Source organism: Brassica rapa, chromosome A07, assembly GCF_000309985.2.
Source record: "Brassica rapa cultivar Chiifu-401-42 chromosome A07, CAAS_Brap_v3.01, whole genome shotgun sequence".
NCBI classification, from domain to species: domain Eukaryota; kingdom Viridiplantae; phylum Streptophyta; class Magnoliopsida; order Brassicales; family Brassicaceae; genus Brassica; species Brassica rapa.
Genome location: NC_024801.2, coordinates 25,902,555 through 25,918,185, shown reverse-complemented (window position 1 = coordinate 25,918,185; position 15,631 = coordinate 25,902,555). Strand labels below are relative to the sequence as shown.

The 15,631-nt window shown below is 36.6% G+C and overlaps 1 protein-coding gene across 1 annotated transcript; it reads left to right on the top strand.

Moving 5' to 3' along the window:
• The first annotated feature begins 12,123 nt into the window (after positions 1 to 12,123).
• On the top strand, positions 12,124 to 14,227 carry LOC103831791 (inorganic pyrophosphatase 1). Its single transcript, XM_009107708.3, has 4 exons — positions 12,124 to 12,786; positions 12,918 to 13,039; positions 13,163 to 13,370; positions 13,627 to 14,227. The coding sequence occupies exons 1-4, from the start codon at positions 12,631 to 12,633 to the stop codon at positions 14,014 to 14,016; spliced, it is 876 nt and encodes a 291-aa protein (XP_009105956.1). The 5' UTR covers positions 12,124 to 12,630; the 3' UTR covers positions 14,017 to 14,227.
• Positions 14,228 to 15,631: the final 1,404 nt, after the last annotated feature.

The window sequence follows — 15,631 nt, the reverse complement described above, 5'->3', positions numbered from 1 at the left end:
CAAATGCGTCTCTGACTGTAGTTTCTATGGTTTAATATTCTTTTTTTTTGGCGACGTTCTATGGTTTAATCTATGACTTTAGAAAATAAACACTTATATATTTCATATAAAAACATATCATCTTAAAAATATCACATCATATATTTTTTTGTTTGAAAATTGCAGAGTTTATACAATTAAGTTTAATTTATTTTTAGGAAGAGTCATTTGTTTACTAAATTTATGGTAACTCTATAAACATAAAGTTTTATTGGTATAAAAGAACAAAATTGTGGTCGTTTTTTTTTTATTAATATATTGTATGTTTTTGTTAAAAGTATATATTGCTAGTTCAAACTTGAATGTTTTCTAAATAAAAAAAAAAGTATTTTACATAGAGAATTTCCAACAAAAAATTATCAATTATAAGAATAAAAGCGTATTTTTAATTATGAACATTTCAAAATCAAACTAATGAAAGTTTTCATATTTTTGAAATATCTAATACAATAATTTATAGATTATTTATATTTTATTATAGTTTGAGTTTGAGAACTTTATTTAGCTAGTTTCAATAAAAATGGTCTAAAATCTATTATTACATACAATGCGAAAATCACAATAAAGTTATATACAAATCCCACCAAATAGTGATTTGCTTTCTTAAATCAAAATTTGTGGAAATAGTAAACAACAGGAGAATAAAAGAGACGCAGACTGGTCCAAAGTTATACGAAAGTGATGATATTAACAATTACACAAATGAAGGTAAAGCGACAACAGATAAAAAAGGATGCAATAATTAACATGGACGTTGATTGATTTCTCTTCGCTTTACGTAATTGACGACACAACGTCATGGCCTATGCATGCAGTCGGTTTCTCAAATGTATATAAAACGATCAATTACATAAAGTATATGACAACACTAGTATCTATAGATATATATATATATATATCAAAGTAGATTCCACTCATTGTATAAGAACTGATACCAAACATTAGTACTGATGCAACATTAGTTATTTCAACTCCTCTAGATCATCTTACTCCTAAGACGCATGCTGATGGCCTTGAGACCAGCTATAGCATGCTCAATGTCTTCTTCAAGGTTAGGCGACCTAGACTCGGTTCCAGACCCTAAGCCTGCCTTCTTGTCTTTGACTACTTTCTTTGGCAAGCCAGTGAATTCCTCATCGTCAGAGTCCGGAGGAACGTTGCGTTGGAACAGCAACACTTGCTGAATCAGGTTGGGGAAGATGATTCTTCGAGTACGTTCGGTTCTCGTGTTCTCAGCCATTGCCATGATCTGGTTGTAGACAAGCTTTCCGAAGTCGAATTTACGGTCATGGTAGAGCATGTAGATGAATCGAAGACGCTCTGGGTTCATAGCTGTGTAGCTTGTGGTTGGGATCCAGTTAGCACAAACAAGTTTGTACAGTACTTGATTTGTGGCAGTGAGAAACTTGGAGCTCATATCTTCCCAGCGGCGGATTCGCTTGTTGGTCAGAAACGTACACACTCGATCCATGTTATAGGTTGACCATTCAGGATCCTCCTCACATGCTGGAATGAGATACAAAGAGTTGATCAGGCTTGGAGAGAAGTTCACCAGGGAGCCTTTGACATAGACTGCAACTCCATCTCCTCTAGGCTCGGCATCCACCAGATTTGCGATGAACTGTCTTATCACGCTTGGTTTGAACGGGTCAGAGTCAATAACCGTGTAAATCAAGCCTGAGTCCATAATCACTTTCTTGACATCTTGAAGATTCTCTTCGTCTACAGGAAAACGATACTGAACAAGAAACTTCCTGTTCTTCAGATCCCGATACCTTTCAGTTGCTTCCACCGTAGCAAAGCGAGAGTTGATTGGTGCCCTGGATGGTCGGAGAAGCGCAGGGTTGGATTGAATCAGGATCTGGAACTGTTGACGACTCTCCTCGTATCTTGGTCCTTTTGGGAGAAACTCGTCTCGTTGTTCCTCTTGAGTATCGTCAGAGGCGGCTTCTTCAATAGATCCGTCGGAATCGTTATCATCTGTGTTATCCTCAGAGAGAGATTCAACCTCAGGTTCCGGGAGTGGCGGAGTAGCCGGCGTGGGGCGGCGGAGACGCTTGTGTGAGGATTCCCGCTGACACGATGATGAACCTGGGTTGATCGGGGATATCAGAGAGCTTTGAGTCTCCAGTGATTGTCTCAATCGCGAGCTTCTCCGAGGTTGCATGTTGCTCGTTGGGATGAGAGAGAGCTGTGGGGTTTCTCGGTTTGGAGTGAGGCAACTGAGCTGAAAACCCTTAGTGTTTAAGTAGCGTTTTAGCTTGTTTAGGCCCATCTCACTGACCCATAAGCTTGTTTCACAAATGACATTTGGGCCCAATATTCACCTTTATACCAAGAAATCCTAATGCATTTTTAAGCAAGACACATATGTAGAGAGTAATAGGACTGGTTTCTGTGATCATCGTGACATGATTTTCGAGAATTTATCTGGTGCAAAATATATACAACTATTCAACGTCCCATGGGAAAAGATACGGCTAGCTCAGACAGATTCAGATAAACTCAAGTCAAAAATAAGCGAATGAAAAGCAATGATTCAACTCCACTCTGTAGCTTGCTCAGCCGAGTAGCTGACACAGAATAGTTCACTAGAAGTTTTGCTGGAAACTCGATCAGTCGCTTAGCTTGGTCACACTTTAGAAACACTTCAAGTCACAGCATTGTGCTCCCATCTCTGCCTCTACAATGGGAACCTATAAGGCCCTTTTTTTTTTTTTTTTTTTTTTTTTCTTTTCCAAAATCAACGTCTTAGTAGGGCAAAGAGCATTACAGATGCAGAGTGTTGTGGCACCCTGATCCATGATGAATGTCACACTAATATCTGATTTTGCCTAATCCGAACAGTGATCGTCTTAGATACAGAGTGGTGTGACACCCTGTTCCAGGACGAGTGTTCTTCCTTTTAGGCCTTTCACACGGTTATTCTAGAATGTGACACTTTGTCTGACGTTTCTGTGTTTCTTGACTCAATCCAGACAGTGATCAGTGCTCAGCTCAGAATGTTTTAGCATCCTGATCCAAGATGAGTGTCCTTCACAGTAGAGTCTCGTGACCAAGATAGCTAAGATCAGCTCAGATTATGACTTCCAACAAATTGTTGATACAAGGTTTTGAGAGGGGTGACTTGAGGTGAGCTTACTACTACCTGAGCTTACCTACCCCCTAGGACATTATGGGTGAGGTGATTATAGGTCGACAATTCCCAACGCCTTTCTGAGTCCCAGAAAGGTGTTGAAGTCGAGAGGTTTAGTGAAGATATCTGCTAATTGATTTTCAGATGAGACATGTTCAATGATCACAAGTTTCAGTTCTACCAATTCTCTCACAAAGTGGTGTCTAAGATCAACATGCTTAGTGCGAGAGTGTTGCACAGGATTCTTAGTTAAGTTAATGGCACTCATGTTGTCACAGTGAACTAACATAGGGTCAGAGACATACCCATAGTCAACAAGCATTTGTCGCATCCACAGGAGTTGAGTGCAGCAGCTTCCTAACGCTATGTATTCAGCCTCAGCTGTTGATAGGGAGACGCAATTCTGTTTCTTGCTGTGCCATGAGACCATGTTGTTACCTAGAAAGAAGCAGCCTCCTGATGTGCTTCTTCTGTCATCTACACACCCTGCCCAATCTGCATCACAATACCCTGCAAGATTAAGGTTAGTTTCAAAGGTATAGTGCAGGCCAAAATTCAGGGTTCCTTTCACATATTTGATCACTCGTTTTACAGCATTCATGTGTGATTCCTTCGGAGAGGCTTGATAGCGAGCACAGATCCCTACGCTCAGGCATAAGTCAGGGCGACTTGCAGTGAGGTAAAGAAGACTACCGATCATGGCTCTGTACAGTTTCTCATCCACCTTTCTGCCGTCCTCGTCACGTGAGAGCTTGGTGGTCGTGCTCATAGGTGTTCTTGCAGTCTTGCAGGTTACCATGCCGAATCGTTTAATCAGATTTTTCGCGTAGGTGCTTTGAGTCACGAATATTCCATCGTCCATTTGCTTGATTTGTAGACCAAGGAAGTATGTTAACTCACCTACCATGCTCATCTCAAATTCTTTAGTCATGGTTTTCACAAACTCCTTGACAAGGTACTTGGATGTGCTCCCAAATATGATGTCATCGACGTAGACTTGGATGACCAGAATGTGTGAGTCTATTTCCTGAATGAACAGTGTCTTGTCAACCCCTCCTCTCTTAAAACCTGTCTCGGTCAGGAATTGAGTTAGTCGCTCATACCATGCCCTCGGAGCTTGCTTCAGGCCATAAAGTGCTTTTTTCAGCTTGTACACATGATTCGGGAAGTGAGGATCCTCAAATCCTTTAGGCTGTGTTACATACACTTCTTCCTGGAGTACCCCATTTAGAAACGCGCTTTTAACGTCCATTTGGTACAGCTTGATTCTCAGTTTGCAGGCAATGCCGAACAGTAGACGTATGGCCTCGAGTCGTGCCACAGGAGCGAAAGTCTCATCAAAGTCAATGCCTTCAATCTGGGAGTAGCCCTGTGCTACTAGTCTTGACTTGTTTCTGACGACATTCCCATTCTCATCAGTTTTGTTCTTGTGCAGCCATTTAGTACCAATCACATTCGCATCTGTTGGCCTTGGTACTAAGTCCCAGACTTGAAGTCTGATGAACTGGTCCATTTCCTCATGCATTGATGCAGTCCAGAATTCATCATCCAATGCTTCTTGAATGTTCCTTGGTTCAATTTGTGAGATGAAGCAGTCTGTTCTCGCCATCTCTACCAGAAAGCATGCGAGTTTGACCATCCCCTTGAAGTCAATTTGTTTCTTGCGAGTCACTCTATCATCGAGTACTCCTCCAATGACATCATCTGGGGAGTGATTTTTGTGAACCGTGACTGAGGAAGGTAGGATCTGATCGTCAATCTCAGGGGTTACGTCAGGTGTTGGTGTAGTGATGGGGTTAATGTCAATCGCTGCATCAGGTGTGACACATACATTTCTTTGAGCTGCATCAGTCTGATAAAATCCCATTCGATCATCAAACACCACGTTGACTTTGTCATCAATTAGCTTGGTCCTTGAATTGTAAACTCGAAAGGCTGAGCTGTTTGTAGAGTAACCGAGGAACATCCCCACGTCACTCTTGGCATCGAACTTGCCTAGGTTGTCTTTGTCATTCAAGATGTAACATAGGCATCCAAAGACATGACAGAAACTCAGGTTAGGAGTCTTTCCTTTGAAGATTTCATATGGAGTTGTCTTCGTCTTTGGTTTTACATACACTCTATTGATGATATAGCATGCTGTGTTAACAGCTTCAGCCCAGAATCCAGATGGAACGTTGTTTCCAGCGAGCATGGCTCTTGCCATTTCTTGAAGGGTTCGATTTTTCCGTTCTACAATCCCATTTTGTTGAGGAGTCCTTGGTGCAGCATACTGGTGTTGAATGCCTTGACTCTGGCAGAAAGTGTCAAAGTCCTTGTTCTGAAACTCACCTCCATGATCACTTCGAATTTGAACTATGCCACCCTTCTCTTGTTTGAGTTGTAGCGCCAGAATTCGAAAGCTATCAACTGCGTCTGACTTGTGTTTCAGGAACCTAACCCAAGTGAACCTGGAAAAATCATCAACAAGCACAAAGATGTATTGCTTTCCAGCAACACTGTTAGGAGTTATCGGACCCATAAGATCCATATGAATAAGCTCACAAACTTGTTTCGAGTTAATCTGAGATACCTGCTTGTGTTGAACCTTGATTTGTTTACCTTTGCAACACGCTCCACATACGTTGTCTGAGATATCCTCGAGCATTGGCACTCCTCTTACTACCTCTGCGCGTACCAATCTGGATAGGCCATTAGTGTTCATGTGTCCTAGTTTCTTATGCCAGAGGTCACTTTGAGATTCTTTAGCTGACATGCATTGGTTTGAGGGTTTCCACATGTAGCAGTTGTTTTCTGATCGAAAACCCACCAAGACTATGGTTCCTTTTTCGTTAACTGCACGACACTCCTTCTTATCAAAGATGACTTGAAGTCCTTCATCGCAGAGCTGGCTCACACTAATAAGATTGGCTTTCAGTCCATCCACAAAGTACACGTTTATGAGGTTAGGTAAGTCTGCTCTGTTAGTGTTTCCTACACCTCGGATTTTTCCATAGCCACCATCACCAAATGTGACCTTTCCTCCTTTGATGTATTCCACTTTATCCAAGCAACTCAGTGTTCCGGTCATGTGTCTTGAGCAACCACTATCAAAGTACCATGGAACTTCAGTGGTTACAGAGTTGTCAGTGGAGGTATAAGCGACTCCAGCTACTATGGGTCTTGAGTTGACCGTGTATGACAGTTCTTGCTACTGTCTTCATCATCGGAGAGTGTCATATCGCAGTCTGAATGTGACACTGAATCCTCTTCAGTTGAGGCCCAGTCTTGCATGAACGCTGAGTTGCACATGATGGCTTTGCCTTCCCTTTGAGTACTGACTGGCGATTTGGCACCCTCTTCTACAGAGTTGAGTTTAAGAGGAACTCTGTTTCCATAGTTTGGATAAAGATCTGTCTTGGCTATCCACACACATCCTACTCTGGTTGGTTCAAGAAAACATTTGTTCAGAGACCATGCCCGTTGATGTTGGCGTCTGCGAAAAAAGCAGTTTGAAACCTTGTGTCCTGGTTTGCAACAGAACAGGCATACATTCTGTCGAGGAATTACTTTTCTCTGAATTTGATCTCTTTTATCAGCTTTGGATGGAGCAACTACCTGATGATCAGTTGGTACAGACTGCTGTGAGCTCTTCACAAATTTGATGCCTTTTGTGTGATCATCAGTCTGAGACGTTGTTCCTTGATATCCGAGTCCTCGGTTGATTGCAGGGGACTGCCCTTGATTCAGAATGTGGTCCAGAGTGCTGGAGCCTGTATTGAGCATTCTCAACTTCTTGTAGTTGTCACTGAGTTCTCGTTGCAGTAACCGACTCTTCTCCATTTCTTCACTCAGTAAGTGTTGAGTTTGATCGTATCTGATTTCCAGATTCTTCAGATTGTACGCTTGATTGGAGATAGTTTTCTCAAGGGCAGACAGGTCGTTCTTCTTCTCTTCGACTAATTCAGTCGAGTTCTGACTGACTTTTGTTTCAGGTTGTTCCAGCTCCAGAATGTTTACTTGAGCCTTTAACATCGCTCTATCCTTGATCAGTTGTAGATTCTCTAAACTCAGTTCAGTGAATTTGTCAAATAGAACTCTATATTCTGTTTTGATGTCTGTAGATACCTCGTCTGCGTCTTGTTCAGTATCTGACTCCGAATCTGAACTTGAGATGATTTCAGGTTTGTCGTCTTTGCTGACTAATGCTACAAAGTTTAGGAGCAGTTCATCGTTATCCTCATCACTTTCTGACTCAGTGTCGCTGAAGCAGATAAGGGACTTGTCCTTTTTGAGGTTGTTGGGGCATTCACTTCTGGTGTGACCATATCCTTTGCACTCAATGCATTTTAACTCCTTTCTCTTTGTCAGAGGACATTCGTTGCGATAGTGACCATAACCTTCACATTCATGGCATTGTAGGTCCTTTCTGCGATTTCCTCGACCTGAATCGTTCCTTGAGTTCTGGTTGGAGGTTCGTTCACTGTCTCTGTTCTGGAATCTGTTGTTTGAGCGGCTCTGTCCTTTTTCAACTCTCTTAATCATCTTGTTGAAATTCTTAGCCATGAGGACCATGTTGTCCTCAATTCGCTTGACTCGATCGACTTCTTGTGTATCAGCTGAGAATGCAATCCCCTTCTGACTTTTAGGACTTTCTTCCACTCGCTCAAGGTCATGTACCTTCAGAATCCCTGCCAGTTGATCGAACTTCATCTCGTCAGTGTTGACAGCAATTTTCAGAACAGCTTTATAGGCTTCAAATCGAGCTGGAAGACATCTCAGAAGCTTCTTCACAAGTTTCTTTTCATTGTACTTCTTGCCAAGCACAGATGCTTCATTAGATATAGAGCTGATCTTTGAAATGAAACTTCCAATTGATTCATCATCCTCCATGCGTAGGTTTTCAAATTTTGAGGCTAGATGATCAATCCTGGTACGTCTAACGCTAGTGTTCCCTTCAAAATGATTGATCAGAGTGTCCCATGCTTCCTTGGCAGACTCACAACCTTGAATTATCTTGAACTGATCAAGATCTACAGCGGAGAAGATTGTGGTGAGAGCTTTAGAGTTAAATTTTGAAGCCGCTTTATCAGAGTCTGTCCATCTCTCCTTGGGTAAGGGTTCTTTAGACTTATCATCCATGATCATGGTGGGTGCTGACCATCCTTGCTCAACTGCAGTCCAAGCATCTTCGTCAATGCCTCTGATGATGTGTCGCATCCTGGCTTTCCAGTGTCCAAAGTTTCCCTCATCTAGCATGATTGGTTTTTGCAGTGCAACCAGTTCTTTCATGGTTTCCATGATGATCGCAGGATCTCAACCTGTGAGTAGACTACTTGAGTCCACAGAGGAGACCTGCTCTGATACCAAATGAAAGATCAAACGGATACCAAAGTATAAGAACTGAACCACGATTCCACAACACAACTTGTTTTATTAAGAATTTCTTAGACAATCTTACAAGACCTGTCTAATCCGATTTATACAACGTCAATCCTGACTTGTGACGGACCAATCCTTAATCTATCCAACTAACCAACTGGTGTTCGAACTACACCAATTGTACCCACGCGAGCCAGTGTAGAACAGCCTCTTACACTTGCTCTTTTCAATCTGTAAAACCGTAACCTAAATCTCCTATCTAGTCACAGTTATATACTCTGTTACATAATATTCTCATCTCCTAATATTAAGCTAACAGCAAATCTTCTCAAGCTTATCACCACAGCAAAGATCTTCTATGCCGATGTCTCCACGTCATCAGCTCATAACCACTTTGAACCGGTATCTCACATACCAAGTGAGTCATGTAACACATGCTCTGTTTTTGCATTGAACCAGCTCCTTTCCTGGAGCTAACATATATTAGCTGTCGTTTAAAAAAATTCATTTTATACTAGAATGTAATTTTCAAATATATAATGCAGTTTTCTATAGAATTTTCAGTTCTAATACTACCATCTTAACTTATTTAAAATTATAATTCAAATTCAAAAATATGCGGGTGTAATGTCGTTAATTCTCAAAGAAAAGGTTAATGTCGATCGTTTATCTCTAGAGAAGTACTTAAAGTTCTCAACAAAGATTTCTCGAATGTCGTGTACGTAAGATGTAACTAGTATTAAATTATTATTACTAGACCTAGATTATTGGACTGCACGATCTTTGGGAGCTTTATCAGCTTTGTTAAGTGGGATTCAGGTTTTTAATGGGACACGCATGACATGTCAACACAACACAGAAAAGGACGAATCTTATTATTAACACTTTTCTTTGACTGTTTTGATAATTGGACAACGAAATAATTTACTTGTGTTTTTTTTAATAGACATTTCATTAAGATGCAGAAATCTACCGGTAACGCATATTCCACTGCACATGCTGTTTTTTTTTTTTTTTGCATAAAATTTGGACTGCACATGATGTTAATCGCACTAAATATATCAAACTTTAGAGTTTTTCATCTTTTTTTTTTTTTTTTGTAACTGGAGTTTTTCATCTTTTCTATAACTATTAACGACCACAAGGAATTTCACGAGTTGTACTTGTAGACTTGTAGTGATGCTGATTCAGGGAGGTTGCGGAATAAGTGTGTATGATGTGGGATACTGATCTGATGATCTCATGTAATTATGTAAAGGAAACTCGTCAACGTGGAAACCATCGCACAATGCAGTACTTCCCAATTATCAAGCCAGACAGAGTAAAACATACCCCGCTTATTTTCTATGTGGTCATACTATTTCATGTCATAACACATGCATGATTTGATAAAAAAAAAAAAAGATATGAAAAACACAAAGGTTTGATTGGCTAGACTATGAACCTATCTGAAATGTAACTAGGTTATACAGCTAAACTGTGTATAAATAAAATCATGTTAATTTACCATTTAATAGGCAGAGTTGATGCGAATATTTGTGTTGGTTAAGTTCCAAAGGTCGACGTGTCTTGTAAGTCACCCATTGCTACGAGATAACTCGTTACAGCATCTCCAACTCATTCTATTTTTATTTTAAAATAGATTTTATAGTAAAAAAAATTCTAATAGTATTGTATTTTTCAATCTGTAATAGAATAGAAATAGATTAATTCTATATATAAAGTAATTCATTTATTTTTTGTTCATCATTCTATTTTTTGTTTTAAATAAATTATCATTGGAATAAAACACAATTTCATTATAGAGTTACTATATTTGAAAAAAAATAGAGCGAATCATTAGAAATGATTTTTTTTCCAAAAAATCTTATTTGGGTGGTAGCTTCTGTGTTTGCCACTGATGTAGTGTCACCGAACCAACTTTATTTAGGGCATGACTGGTTTAAATGCAGTGCGGTTGCGGAAGTTTGCGGATGTGGATAGTTGCAGTTTCGAGCAGTTTTAAGAGATTTGTACGACTGGTTCTGCGATTTGAAATTGGTGCATACTTATGACTAATTAATTACCAAATGCAGCAGCGGTTAAATAATAAATTAACAATATTTAAATTTTATATAATTATAAGAATATCAAAAATCACAATACTATAATAACTATAAAAATTATATTTAGAAAGCTATAGTTTTAAATTTTTAAAAAATTATAGAAAATTTTTATTTTAAAATTTTATAATATTAATTAAAATATAATAGGTATATTTTAGTATTTTTATAATCCAATTTAAAAATATTATTGAATATTTTTATTTTTGTATTTATATTGTTTTAAAAAGAATAAAAAAATTATCTTTCCGCAGCCGCAAAGGTTAGCTGGAATCAGTTTTTGAATTTATAAGATTTAGAACGGTTTAAAGCGGCTTAAATCGATTTGCCTGAATGTTGCAAAACGCCAACAACCGCTACCAACCGCAGCTGCATTTGCGGGTGGTAACAGGAAAACCAGTCGTACCCTTAGTTACTGACTACCGTTTTATTTGTAACTTTTGTTGATAACTGATATTGACGGGTTTCTCTCTTTTAATGATAGATGGTTTTGATTGGTAAAAACTAAAAACTGAGAGGAAACTGGATTAAAAAAAAATTCTAGATCCACCACGTTTGGAGTAATTATTTTTTTGTTATCTCATGTTTTATTTTTTTTCCAGCGATGATAGTTTCACTCGATAAAAACTGCGAGAAAACTTACTCTAATATGATGAGCCGAGCCCATAGACCTTTTACTCTACTTTTTGTTGCGCCAGTGGAGTTAAATCACACTCTATTTTTTTTTGTAACGGCTTTCTATCACACTCATTTTTTTATGAAATATGTATGCAGTTTTTACTTTACCACTTCCAAAAACGCACCAAAAGGAAAAAAAAAACTAATTTTTGTCCAAAAAAAAAGGAAAAAAACTAAGTATTCAAACACGTTTGAAATCCCCTATTCAGTTTATTCGTAACTAATTGTTGCGAGTTATATAAGTCTAGTCAAATTAACGCAGCTAAATATATATGTAACTCAAGTCTGAAACGGTGGACCGTCTGTCTGTTTTTGATTAAGTTTACTCGTCGGAATTTCGTAAAGATACAACTTAATAGAAAAATGATTGTTGATAACGAAGAAAGCGTTCGTCAAAAAAAAAAAAAAGATAACGAAGAAAGCCAGATGAATACAACAAATGCTGTAGCCACCGAAGAAGGCTGTTTAGTTACTTAATTAAGATATCTATTTTTGTTAATCTTTGTCCCTCACGATTCCCTCTCTTTCTAAATTCTTTGCATGTGGCTTCCAAGCTATATCCAGCTTCTCAAATTATACTCAAATTAAATACCATAAGTTAAATTCTAAAGTTACGTTTTTGTTAATGTGTTAGTATGATCTTAAAAATACTAACTAAAATTAGAAGAATCTTAAAAATACTATATACTATAATGTAATTTTTAATATAATCTTACAAATATTAATTAAAATAAGACAGTATGATTATATCAAATGTAAGATGACAAGAAAAGTAATTTACCAGGGCTTCATTAAAAAATTGCATAATCTAGAATTTCATATGATATATGTCAATATATGGTTGCTAAAAAAAATATGTCAATATATTATCTTTTAAAAACATAAATCACGGCTTTGCTTTAATTTTAGTGATTGACTAAATATGCAATATATATTTTGATTACCGAATATTCTTCTCTTATTCCCGCGTTACCTCCTCACCTTTATTAAAAATCCACCCGGAAACTTGTAAAAGGCAAAATTAAAACAAAATCATCCAAGAGATCTTAATAACCGTTGGATCATAATACAAGAGACATGTTTGACCTCTAAACATCATCAAATCTAACGGTTCACAAACGAAATAGGATTCTAAAATTTTTTTTTTCTTCCTTTTTTCACCATTAAGGTAATGCTCCAATGGCATCTCTTAGAAAGTCCTCCATTGTTTTGTATAAATACCAAACCACATTTCTCTCCTTCTCCATCCACAACCAACGAACTCAAAGATCCAATCAAATCTAACACACAAATTTCTTCAGGTTTTCTTGAGACATGGCTTGCAACAACAATAAGAACAACATTGTCGTTGTGTTCGATTTTGACAAGACCATCATCGACGTTGATAGCGATAATTGGGTTATCGATGAACTTGGCTTCACTGATTTGTTCAATCAACTTCTCCCCACCATGCCTTGGAACACAGTCATGGTTTGTAACCTTACCTTTCCTCCTATGTTTCGTTATATAATAAAAGAAAACACACAAATTTAGTTTTTGTTAATTTAAAGCTTTGTTCATATCATAAACGAAGCAATAAGTTTTATTTTGTTATATTACAGGATTGTATGATGAAAGAACTTCATGATCAGGGCAAAACAATTGAAGAGATCAAACAAGCCCTAAGAACAATCCCTATCCATCCACGGATCGTCCCTGCCATCAAAGCTGCACATGCTTTAGGGTAACACACATTATTATTATTATTTGATTCATTTTCTGTTTTTTTCTAAATTATAAAATCTTGTCTAATATTAGACAAAACCCACCGGTTCTGACGAAATAATATTTACGGTTCGGTTTCCAGGTGTGAGCTTAGGATAGTGAGCGATGCGAACATGTTCTTCATCGAGACCATGGTTGAGCATCTCGGGATTAGTGAACTCTTCTCTGAGATTAACTCGAACCCAGGATTTGTCGATGAGCATGACACGTTGAGAATTTCTCCTTACCATGATTTCACTAACTCCTCTCATGGTTGCACTCTTGGCACTTGCCCTCCTAACATGTGCAAGGTACATTGAACTTTTTGTTTTCTTCTAATTAGCGTTATCATATCAACTTCCGTTACATTTAGCAAAAAAAAAAAAAAAAAATCTATTTTGTTACACCAAAAAGTGCACTTTGATATAAAATGTTAAAATAATGTTTTGGTCAGGTATTGACCACATCAGTCAAAACATGTCATCTCTATGTCAATGGTCCCATTTTTGGTCGTTTGTAAATATTTGACCATAGTTTTAATCATTTTGTATGTTTGCATTTACTTAGGGTTTAGTCATTGAGAGGATTCAAGATTCTCTAGCTAAAGAAGGGAAGAAGAAGATTTATTTAGGAGATGGAGCTGGTGATTACTGTCCTAGCCTAAAACTAAAAGCTGAAGATTACGTGATGCCACGTAAGAATTTCCCGGTTTGGGATCTGATTAGTCAAAATCCGTTGCTGGTTAAAGCAACGATTAGAGAATGGACCGATGGTGAAAGCTTGGAGAAGATATTAATGGGAACCATTGAGGAGATTATCCTGGAGGAAGAGAAGGAGAAGAAGATGTTGAGTACTAGCGCAGAGAATACTTGCAAGATTCATACAATCTCTGTCGGGATTAATGTTCATCATGAGCCTATTATGCCTCGTGCTCTTCGAGTTTCTCAGTCTGGTTAGATGTTTTTTTAATATAATGTAGGAAGAAGAAAAATATTATCTGTGGTCATGTGGTGATACTCTTCTTCTTCTCCTAGTAATCCAAACATATTGGACTTTATCCTAAGTACGATGTGACTGTGAAGTTGCATGTATCTATGATTGTAATTCTTGTTTTATAACAAGTACCTATCTGGTTGAAATATATTTCGAATTAAACCGCTAAACTAAAGTCGAATTGATTATTTACGTTACTCTATCGAAATCCCTTATATATTAAAAGAGAAGCATTGTGATAAATGCATTCACACTATAATAGACACGTGGCAGCTTCACAATAATTTGATAATAAATATGCTAACGCGTTCACACTATATTCATAAATGTGTTCACACTACGTATTTTGCGTTTTTTAATATAAAACTCACATAATGGTTTCAATAAAACTCTTGATTTTTCGGTTCAAATAAAAATAGATAAAGAATCAAAAACCAAACTATATATATATTATTTTTATTGTTTACGGATAAAGTTGAGCAAAAAATATTCATAAATTTTGATTTGATTCGTTATCCATTTTGATTGAACCAAAAAATCTGGATATCCGAAACTCTACGAAACAAATCAAATACTAAAATACAATATAAAAAAAAGAAGCAATTCACAAATACCAATATTTTTAGGAACATATATCTAACTCGATCTGTTATATGCATATATATACATATATGTAAAGAATTATATATATACATTATATATATTATACTTTATATCAGTTTTACAATATTTTTTATGAATTAAATTTATTATATTAGGTACTAGAATTTAAAAAGTTAAATAATGTTTTATTTTTGTAATAAAATGTTATTATTAAAATTTTCAATTATTTTTAAAATTTTATTTTATTTACAGATCAAATCGGATATTCTTTAAAATTCTAAAACATTTCGGATATCCGAGTCACCGAATATCTAGGTGGCTAAAGATCGAATCGACATGAATGCTTCCAAATATCCAGATATTCGATCTGTGTCTACCGCTACTTAAAGATACAATTTTATTTTATTTATATGAAAAAGTTGACTAATGTCAAGGCCTTTTTTATTTTAAACTAATTTTAATTTTATCTTTCATGTATTATTCTGAACAAAAATGTTATTTAATATTAATTAACTATATCTTTATATATTTGTCAATTATTTTTATATACTTTTTACATACACATACATGTGCACCTTGATGTGAGCATATTGTAACTAAGTATTCACCGTAACTGAAGTATCTAATTTTTTTGAAAGTTGAAATATTTTTTTTTAATGCTTCTTTCACTACCGACCAAATTGTAGTGAAATGATTTGTCCTAATAATTTTTTTTTTCAAACTATTTATCTGTTTAGAAACTATAATATGAAACTATTGGTTCGACATGACGACTGTTTAAAATTCATAACATGAAAATAAACCAATAATATTAATTTTTAGTTTTACCGGAAAAAACCAAAAAATCAAACATTTTAACCGAATAAACTAAAATAAATATTAATTTAAAATAATGGTTATATTTTAGAACATTAAGCATCAAAAAAAAAACTTAAAACCAAACTAATATCCAGATAAAACAGATTTAATGTCTTTT